Source organism: Pagrus major, chromosome 6, assembly GCF_040436345.1.
Source record: "Pagrus major chromosome 6, Pma_NU_1.0".
NCBI classification, from domain to species: domain Eukaryota; kingdom Metazoa; phylum Chordata; class Actinopteri; order Spariformes; family Sparidae; genus Pagrus; species Pagrus major.
In genome coordinates this window covers 26,933,339-26,942,812 of record NC_133220.1, presented here as the reverse complement: position 1 = coordinate 26,942,812, position 9,474 = coordinate 26,933,339, and the positions used below count along the sequence as shown (strand labels likewise).

The 9,474-nt window shown below is 43.4% G+C and overlaps 1 protein-coding gene across 1 annotated transcript in view; it reads left to right on the top strand.

Moving 5' to 3' along the window:
- The first annotated feature begins 671 nt into the window (after positions 1 to 671).
- Positions 672 to 9,474, top strand: part of adamts9 (ADAM metallopeptidase with thrombospondin type 1 motif, 9) — a 42,316-nt gene continuing 33,513 nt past the window's right edge. Inside the window, exons 1-10 of the mRNA XM_073468399.1 lie at positions 672 to 768; positions 1,085 to 1,488; positions 3,227 to 3,389; positions 5,348 to 5,685; positions 6,300 to 6,383; positions 6,495 to 6,619; positions 6,894 to 6,934; positions 7,056 to 7,161; positions 8,384 to 8,530; positions 9,124 to 9,265. Of these exons, the coding sequence (XP_073324500.1) occupies positions 672 to 768; positions 1,085 to 1,488; positions 3,227 to 3,389; positions 5,348 to 5,685; positions 6,300 to 6,383; positions 6,495 to 6,619; positions 6,894 to 6,934; positions 7,056 to 7,161; positions 8,384 to 8,530; positions 9,124 to 9,265 (1,647 nt within the window). The remainder of the gene's footprint in view (positions 769 to 1,084; positions 1,489 to 3,226; positions 3,390 to 5,347; positions 5,686 to 6,299; positions 6,384 to 6,494; positions 6,620 to 6,893; positions 6,935 to 7,055; positions 7,162 to 8,383; positions 8,531 to 9,123; positions 9,266 to 9,474) is intronic.

Here is a 9,474-nt window from a genome sequence, read left to right as displayed (position 1 = left end):
TCCTATATGGGCCCCACCTCACTGTCATGGTCACCAGTCTGTTCTGCTCACTGGGCAACAGCCCACCCCTCTAAAACCTGATTAACCCAAAGCTATTGAGAGTACTTGTGTATTCAGTTTGTATAACAGTGAACATTTACAATCAAATCACCCCGTAAATCTATGAAGTCACTTCATTTGGGCACTTTATGGTCACTGGGGGACCCTGGATATGGACCCTGTTAGAACTGTGAACAACAGCCCGAAAAGTTTAGTGGACAGCCCAGTCATGAATCATAACACATCCTCCAAAGTGGACATATGTGACCACTCTTGTCACCACAGTATATAACGGGAGTGGCTTCATTGCAGCCCCAGTGTACCTTGCCTGGCTGATCCCGCCCCTAGCTGGGGAGAAAGCTGGTGCACAGGCTTTGCAGCGGAGCCCATCGCAGTTGACTGTTTTTGAGCAGCCCACCCCTGTCTGCAGTATGCATGTTCGCCAGGGATTCCGCGAAGCGCTCACGTCCCAGCAGTGTACTTCACCGGCCAGAGAACATATACTGAAGAGTCGAGGATAATAAAAATTGGATGTGGCAGGCGGACCGGAGGCGGAAAGCCCGGAGTGACCGGAGGAATACAGTATTACTATAGGAACACAGGCTGCCGCTCTCCTCTGAACGTGGACAATCATGCATGTGCTCTTCTGGGGCTTGGGGTTCCTACTATTCCCTGATTTCTTGAATGTAGTCGCATCTACGGGAACACTGCTCTTGAATTCAAGCACAGGTAAAGTATGCTGTCTGACAAGCCCCGCATTTCCCCCCCGCATGGAGTTATTTTCCAACAAGGAGGGCAGAGAATGAATGAGTTTTGAATTCAGCCATGCACATGAGCTGCAGCGCTTTCTAGTACCTAAACTTCACTGACTGGTTCTCATTTCCTTGCAATGCTGTAAAACAACTGTTTTTTAAGAAGGAAGACATTGATGTGTAGATCAGAAATCTATCGATTAAGCCATCGGGGCTGTTTGATTTGTACTGATGCTGCTAGGCTGCTACTTAATCCTTAATTGCATTGTTGTTCTTCTGCCTTTATTCCCCAGTAAAAGAGGAGATCGGCGCTTATGAGATTGTAACACCGGTGCGAGTGAATGAAGCCGGTGACAAGTTTCCAACCAGTGTGCACTTCAAGAGGAAAAGACGAAGTTTGGACGAGAGCACCGGCAACACCACGGATCACTGGGCCTCGCCAAATATCCACTACAGGATATCTGCTTTCGGACAGAATTATCACCTCAACCTCACGCTGGATTCGGGATTTATCGCACCTCTCTACACTGTGACAGTACTTGGAGTACCCCGAGGAGATAACATAACGGATTTTGCAGCAGATGGGGAGGTAGAGGAGGAGGAGGAGGAGGACACGGAGTTAAGGCACTGCTTCTATAAGGGACATGTAAATGCACAAGCAGAACATGCCGCGGTCATCAGTTTGTGCTCCGGACTGGTGAGTTTTTACGCACGGTTAGACTCGCGTGCATGTGATGATTTTACGACCGGGTGTTTTACTTTTCCACCATGGGTGTTTAGGGGCCATTATTGTTTATACAAGACATGAAAAGCTGCCTCACCATTGCCTTAGGAAAAATTTCGATTTCGGAACTTCTGCGCAAACTTTGCGCGCAACCTGCTTTTAGTATTGATCGCGCAAATATCAAACTTAAATCAGTCGCATGTTAATGCTCTTTCAAACATGTCTGGATTTTGCGAAAAGAGTGCAAAGCTGCGCAGATCCATGACGTATACATTATAAACGTTGTGATCACTAAGAATAGAAGCCGAAACTGATTTTTGAAAACAATTTAAGAAAAATAACTTTAAGACTGCATGGGTTTGTGAAAGCTTTTATTTGTTGGGGGATCCTGGTGTGGGTGCTTCCACAGACCGGATCACTCTTAAAATAGTGATCTGTGCGGACCTGCGAGAGTCCCAAGTCGACTGCCTATAGTCAAGTTTAATGAACAATCCACTCTTACTTCCATGCCTCTCTCTGGTCTCCCGGTTGTCGGTGACGTCTTTACGCACGCTAGTACAGCGGGAGTACGGGTGGTACTGACGTCATCACAAATTGGTCCCACTCCCAGGCTTGCTGAAGCATGAGTTTTGGAGTGGAGCAAAAGTGCACCCTGAGTTTATACATAAAAACCACAGTTAGCTGACAGATATGAGTAAGGGGTCAATTTCTTCCCAAATGATAAATCACATACAAAAATGCAGTGAATGCTGTTCTGCACAGAGAGCTTTGGGGAGTTGAGCTGACATCTAAGGAGCATATCCTATTATTTATTCAAGACCTCTGAGGGCTCATTCATTCTAAAACAGGCAATACTGCTGGTGACTGCAGTTGCATTTTATTTCTGTACATCTTAAAATAATGTGATGCTTGTTTTCTCGCAGGGAAACTTGTAGGAGCTTCACTTTTTGCTTTTCCAGCTCCCCAGGTCAATCAAAGTGCAGGTCACAGTGTGGTAATAGGAACAGGGTCTCGCAGGCAGCTTCTCATCGTCCCCTCTTGCTGTAAAACAGTCCACAATTTTGCCCATGCAGGAGAATTAATTTTTTAATGATAATTTTTGTCAGGGATGATAAATATGACTTGTTCTAAACCTTTATCAGCCCCTATAGGCTGCCATGAGTCTCCTCAACAGCCAATGAGCAGCAAGTGAAATGTGCTTGAGTTGGCATGTACCTTATCTGGAACATCATAGACCTCCAAGTCAGAAAGTCACACTAAACTTGTGAAATACTTAAAACAAGGCTTTCAGCATGCTTGCCAAGACCATACAGTCTCAATGTTTTTCTGATAGCCATCACAGGTCTCGCCATATCTTTTGCCTCCTGTTTTGGAACCGTCCTTACATGCATGCAAATTGGCTTATTTCACCTTTTTATGAAAGCCCTCCGGGTCTCAGCACGGCTTATTTCTCTGATGAATAGTAAATGAGCCACATTCCACTGTTGCTATAAATATTTTTTAAGTAAAACATACATTCGTATGGTACGGCGTCTTACTGATTTCCAAAAATATCTTTGAACTGTATATTCCCCGTGGTCCTGACTTTGTAGATTTTGCAAGTTCTCCCCACGTTTGTGGATGTTGTTGCTGAAAAGGAGTAAGCATTTACTGAAAATGGATGGATGGATGAATGGAGACTAACTGCTGTGCATTTTTTTCTGCTGCCCAGCTTGGCACTTTCAGGTCTCCAGAAGGGGAGTATTTTGTGGAGCCCCTACACAGCTATCAAGGAGAACACTATGAAGAGGAACACACAAAACCTCATGTTGTATACAGGAAGAGTGCACCCAAGAAACAGACATCTGGGGAGGACTCAGCTTGTGACACTTCAGGTACGGTGTACTAATGATTTGTATGCATGCATGTAATTAAACAGACAAGGTGTCACAAATATATACACACATATAATGACAATACAAACATACATAGCTGCATCCTTAGTGCCTCTGCACAGATGCGTGCAAATGTGCAGGTGCAACAAGTGCTGATCTGGACCTCATCGCTGACTTGCTCTAGCCAATCAGCTGGCTCCAGTTAACCCTGACCCAGAGTCCTCTTTCTCACTCACCAGCACGCAGCTGCCACTGAGAGGCCTTATGTCTAAAAAACAAAACAGTGTGTATGTGGTCGTTTTGTGTGTGTCATGGCATACGTGTGGATTGCGAGTAGAGGATTTGCTGTTTGCGTTATGTGACCTTCAAATTGGTTCCCACAGACGTCAGCAGGCATAAACACTGTGCTACCGAAGTCTCAACTATCAGTAGTTACAGGAACCAATTATGTAATAGTAACTGAGATCATTGAGCTATTACAGTCATATGGCATGGCACTGTAGAATCATATAGAGCTCGTCTGTTCAAAAGAAGCAAAAATTTAAAAGAGAAAGAAAAGAAAATGGCTCTGTAGAGCTGATTCTTTACTGGATAATCGAAGCAAAGTCTTATCTTGAACTAATTCTGGTTGCTTAAATAGTCTTAAGTATATAATACCAATTGTTCTGTGCTATTTATTGTGATATAGCAATACAGTGGGACTGTGTAATGTGGGTGTTTTTGTCGTGAGCTACAAAATAGAGGTATAATGATCAAATGTAAGTGAATGAATGGTGTGAAACTATCTGGGCTCACATATCATGTCATAGGCTGCACAGCTCAGCGCCTACAGCTGCAGCACAGTAGTGAGGAAGCTTTCCAACTCTCACACAGGAAAAAATCATTTGGAAGTTCACCCTTGTATCATCCCATCTCAGTTTACTGGCTGAACTTCCTGTTGACTCTTGTACTTCCTCTGCCTCTTTGATAAGAAAGTTGGGTCGACCCACTGCCATGAACGTGCAGTGTAAATTGTAGGGCAGCAAAGTCATGCCAACTTGAAAAGGTCAAATAATCAAACCTATGAAAAAATAAACCTGGAAATATTTCTCTTTGTCTGCTGGACATCTGTCTGATGATGTTTGGTTTAACTGTGTGTGTGTGTAAATGTTAGCGTGTGTGCTTTTGCTCTTTGTTTTTTTTGTGTGTGTGCTCTTTTTTGCCCCATTCTGTAATACAGTATGTGTGTGTGTGTGTGTATGTGTGTAATATCATAGCCTGGAGGAGCATAAAGTTGACTCAGAGCCATTTTTGGCCAAGAAGGATTCATCCTTGTACAAAGTTCTATTGTTACCTTGTAAGTTTTGAAGAAGAGCAATTGTTCTTTTTCGATCTGAGTCATAAATCACACATGCTGAAAGTAGATCCACTAATATGCTGTAGTCAGGCTCACTGTTGTTTGGGTGGTGATGCATTGCTGGTGGTCCAGAGAGGCTGATCTGCATGTGATGAGAAAACAAAAAGGCTGTTATTCAGCAATGTGTGACTTAATTCTCCTCAGAAGTTTAACTGCTCAGTTGTTGAACTGCCTTCTTTTGGTGTGTGCACTGCAGTTTGTGCTCCATTTTTTTTATGGCTCAGTGCCAGGTTTACCTAGCCTGAACTCTTTGCCCTCTTCTCTCCCCTCTTCTGAAAGAGGAGGGAGAGAGAAATAAAAGGCATTCCAGGCAGTGTTCATTTGTCAACCCACTCTTTGAGCAACAATAAACAAAAGAGAGTAAGAGGCAGTAACATATTTTAACAATGCCCACTTGTTCATGCGTCTCCACCTTTAAACATAAACCACAACGTTAGCTTAATTGTAAACACATTGTCATGACAAACTTTGATTCATACTTTTCAGACTGAATGTATTTCCCATCATCCCTCCACCTTTGTATATTTACCAATGCTCCATTCCTCCTGACCTCTCTCTCTAGGACACAAACACAGACATAAGAGACACAAGCTTAAGAGACGACCAGTGGCCGGAGTGACCACCTTGTCCAGTGCAGCCCCTGTGGTCAGTGCTGGTATCTTCAATGATGTGGAGTCACTGAGCACCGGCCTGACCAGTGATGCTTTTCTCAGATCAGAGAGCGGCAGTGCTAGCGCTAGACCATCAAATGATAGCAGCGGTGACTCAGGACCTCACAGGAGATCAAAGCGCTTCCTCTCCTACCCGCGCTTCGTTGAAGTCATGCTGGTGGCCGACAGCAAAATGGTGGAGCATCATGGCAGCAACCTACAGCACTACATCCTCACATTAATGTCCATAGTAAGTTCTTCTCTGTCAAACGGCTTCATGGCTGCTAGTAGAGACGTTTGGTGGTTGGCTAGGAGGTGAATGTTTATGTATCTGTATGCTATGCACATAAATGGAAAAAGAGTAGCTACATGTCTGCATATTTGTGCACTGAATGTATGTACCTGTTCTGCTGTGCTGTTCGTGCTGCAAGTCAGTCAGCCAGCCTTTGGAGGAGGGCCGTAGGAGGGAAAAGGGCAGCCTAGGGCAGGGGTAAACACCATTTTCAAACGGCCAGGGGGAAGAGAGGGCAGCTTGAGGTAGAGCCTGCTTGACAGCTTTGATGAATGTTAAAAATAAGCTCAGGTATGTCACATAGACCGCATACTCTCGGCCACTGAAATACCAGCTTCTGCAGGCGCCTGAGGCCAACATCCCTCAGGGGGAGGCTGAGATGACCTATATTCTGATCTTGGCAAAGGCTGCCTTCTCCACGGGGGCTCAGGCCATTATCAACTTGATCTTCCAATCAACCAAATTCCCCTGTACTTGCTTGAAACTGCAGGAACTCAGTCCATGATAAAGTTACCAGTAAATACATATAATCTTCAAACTGTTTTAATTCATGTCTTGTTCCCTTCATTCAGGTTTCTTCCATCTACAAGGACCCCAGCATTGGCAACCTGATTAACATTGTGATTGTAAAGTTAGTCATAATAAACAATGAGCTGGTAAGACTGCTACATTTGTTTTGATCTTGCACATGTACAAGTATGTGGTGTACAGTACATACTTACCAATTAAATCATACCTTTAATTATTTCTCTTTGTATGTTTTGCAGGATGGTCCAGTCATTTCATTCAATGCACAGACCACTTTAAAGAACTTCTGCATTTGGCAGCAGAGCCAGAATATCCTGGATGATAACCATCATTCCCATCACGACACTGCCATCCTCATCACAAGGTGCAAGAAAAAAGTGTTTACCAAAGTCTTTGCTGCATACTGTATAAACTTGAACAGGGTTTTGTTCTTGACAAATATCCCACAAACCAAAAAAGGTTGTAATAAGTGTTAAGTTTTTTTAATCCAATGCATCAGAAGCATAGCTCAGGTGTCTCCAGGTGTCTGATGAATGCACCTGCTCCAAATTAACCTGGATAAGGAGGTTCCCTGAGGGTTGGGAAGTGCTCTTCTTTTGCACAGTTCCACTGACTGTCACCTATTATCTGATCCACAGGCAGGACATCTGCAGAGCGAGGGATAAGTGTGACACCTTAGGTGAGTAATACTACTAATATATAATGTACTTTACATGTTGGCGATAGTATGATCATGATGTAAAGTTATAATGGTGTTACTCAGGAAGACTGAAGTGAGCTTGTTGTTTTTGGTTTTTAAGGACTTGCAGAGTTGGGGACGGTGTGTGATCCGTACAGGAGCTGCAGCATCAGCGAGGACAATGGCCTTAGCACTGCATTCACCATCGCCCATGAACTTGGCCATGTGTAAGCATATCATGTGTCCACTGTATATTAACCTACCAAGTACTGTCACCACTGTCAAGTGAAAGTCTTGGCTTCAGTGAGATGTTGGTAGAGCTTCAGAAGTCTTTCTAGGAATCCACTCATGCCTTACCAGCAGATGGGGATCAAGGATTCTTGCATATTTGGACAACAGCCGTACATTCCTTTTGTTCTCTCTGTATTTTCTGATGCTTGGGTGTGTTTCTGGTCACATCTCCTAGTTTCTACCCGAGAGGAAAATGAAAAGAGTCTGTAAAGTGGATTCCTAGAATTTAAGCAAAACCACTGGTTGTTGGCCCCTTCCCCTCAGCAAACTCTGCATTGTAAAGCATCCTGAGTCAGCCAAAGCTAAGGGGTGGGGGGGTGTAACCTTCTACAGTGGAGACTGTTACGGACCTAAACAGCCCTCATCATCTCCAGCAAATGCTCCTTCTAACCACTAAACAAAAGGTGGGATTGTTCAATTCCATGTTTATCCGCATCAAGCTGTGACAACATGCTTAGCCCCGGAGCTCAGTGTTATATGGTACTTGTCAGATGGAGGGCTGAGTAGCTCAGAGGGAGGGCCGTGGGCAGTGTGGTGCTGTACCTGTCCACCACCAACCACGATCTTATTTGTTCACCCCGCAGGAACTTGAATGCCTCGCTTATACTCGCTGTGCTCTGATTTTCACGTCTACCTTTTTTTTTCTGTTATGTCTATTGCCCAGTCTTCATATAATTTGATATTGTGCTGGTTTCTTTCCAAACTCCCCACAGGCTGTCAATACAAACACTCTGCATTATTTTCAACTGCAACCTTGAATGGGTTTCCAAAAGCCAATAACACAGTGACAGCGAAAATATAGAATCAATGTTTAGATTTAAAACATGTGGCCGAACAAGTGAGACACAATGAAGCACTAAAAATGTCAGTTTTTCAGTTGGAGTCTTGTCTATGCTGGTTTTAGAAACACTAACAAATTAAAACTTTAATGTCCCAGCCGGCCACAGCATTCATCACCATAACACTGGCTTTTGTTACAGTTATCTGAGCCAAACAGTTGTCTCACAGAGCCGTGAATCTGCGTGACGTTAACTTAAACCAGCAGAAGTATTACGAGAAAAAGGAATTAAAAAAAAGGTTCAGTCCTCCATTTTTCTCCTTTTAATGAAAGACGCTTTTTTATGGTACCTGACCTTGTTTCTCTGTTTTCTCTGCTAGGTTCAACATGCCTCACGACGACAGTAACAAGTGTAAAGAGGATGGCGTTAAGATTCAGCAACATGTGATGGCTCCCACACTGAACTACAACACAAACCCTTGGATGTGGTCCAAGTGTAGCAGGAAGTACATCACAGAGTTCCTCGAGTATGTCATACTCTTTTCTTCTTTTTCTGCTGTTAAGGAGAAATATTCTAAACAACTCAAACAGCCTGAAATGATATAGAATTATCATTCAAAGATGATGTATTTATAAAGCTGCATCTAAGAGATTTCACAAGTGTGATTCCTTAACATACCAAAGTGCATCTAGTGCAGTTTTTTCACCTTTGGCAGCAACAGCCAAATTTTAGGCTTAAATGCAAATACACTGTCATCATTTCTCAGGGCTGTTGCAGCCCCTAATCTCTTCTCTTGCAAATGCTCCTCGCCCCACTGAGAAAGACAGAGAAGCTCCTACTGTAGGACAGAGTAAATGGGATCTGGATCTGGCAACTATCCAAAATCCATTTCCATACAGCCAACTATTCAACTCCTGAGATCAGCAGCACTTACGGCATATAGCTGCCTGAATATAAACAGGAATCTGTCAAGACACTGAGCAGTATGTGTACAGTAGGGGTTTTATAAATGTACAGAAAAATTACCTCTCTGGCTGTACTGAGTGTGTTTTTCTGTCTGTTTGTGTCTCTTGTTTTTCCCTTTTTTCTTTAAGTCATTTTATTTTTATTTCTTAATAGCACAGGATATGGTGAGTGCTTGCTTGACGAGCCCGTTTCTAGGCCGTACAGTCTCTCGCAGCAGCTGCCTGGACGGATATACAATGTCAATAAACAGTGTGAATTGATATTTGGGCCAGGAACGCAGGTGTGCCCTTATATGGTAAGTGGAGTCAGTGTACGAGTCTAAACTGTCATGTTGCACACGTGGGTCTCTGAGGGAAACCTCTAGTGTTATGATCATGTGCTGCAGAGGTTCCCAGCTAAATTTTAAGTCTTTAAAGTCACTTGCTGTATTGAACAACACATTGTTCTTTCTGTGATACAAGCAAATGAATACAAATTTAATAAATATGACATCTCTGCTTATGT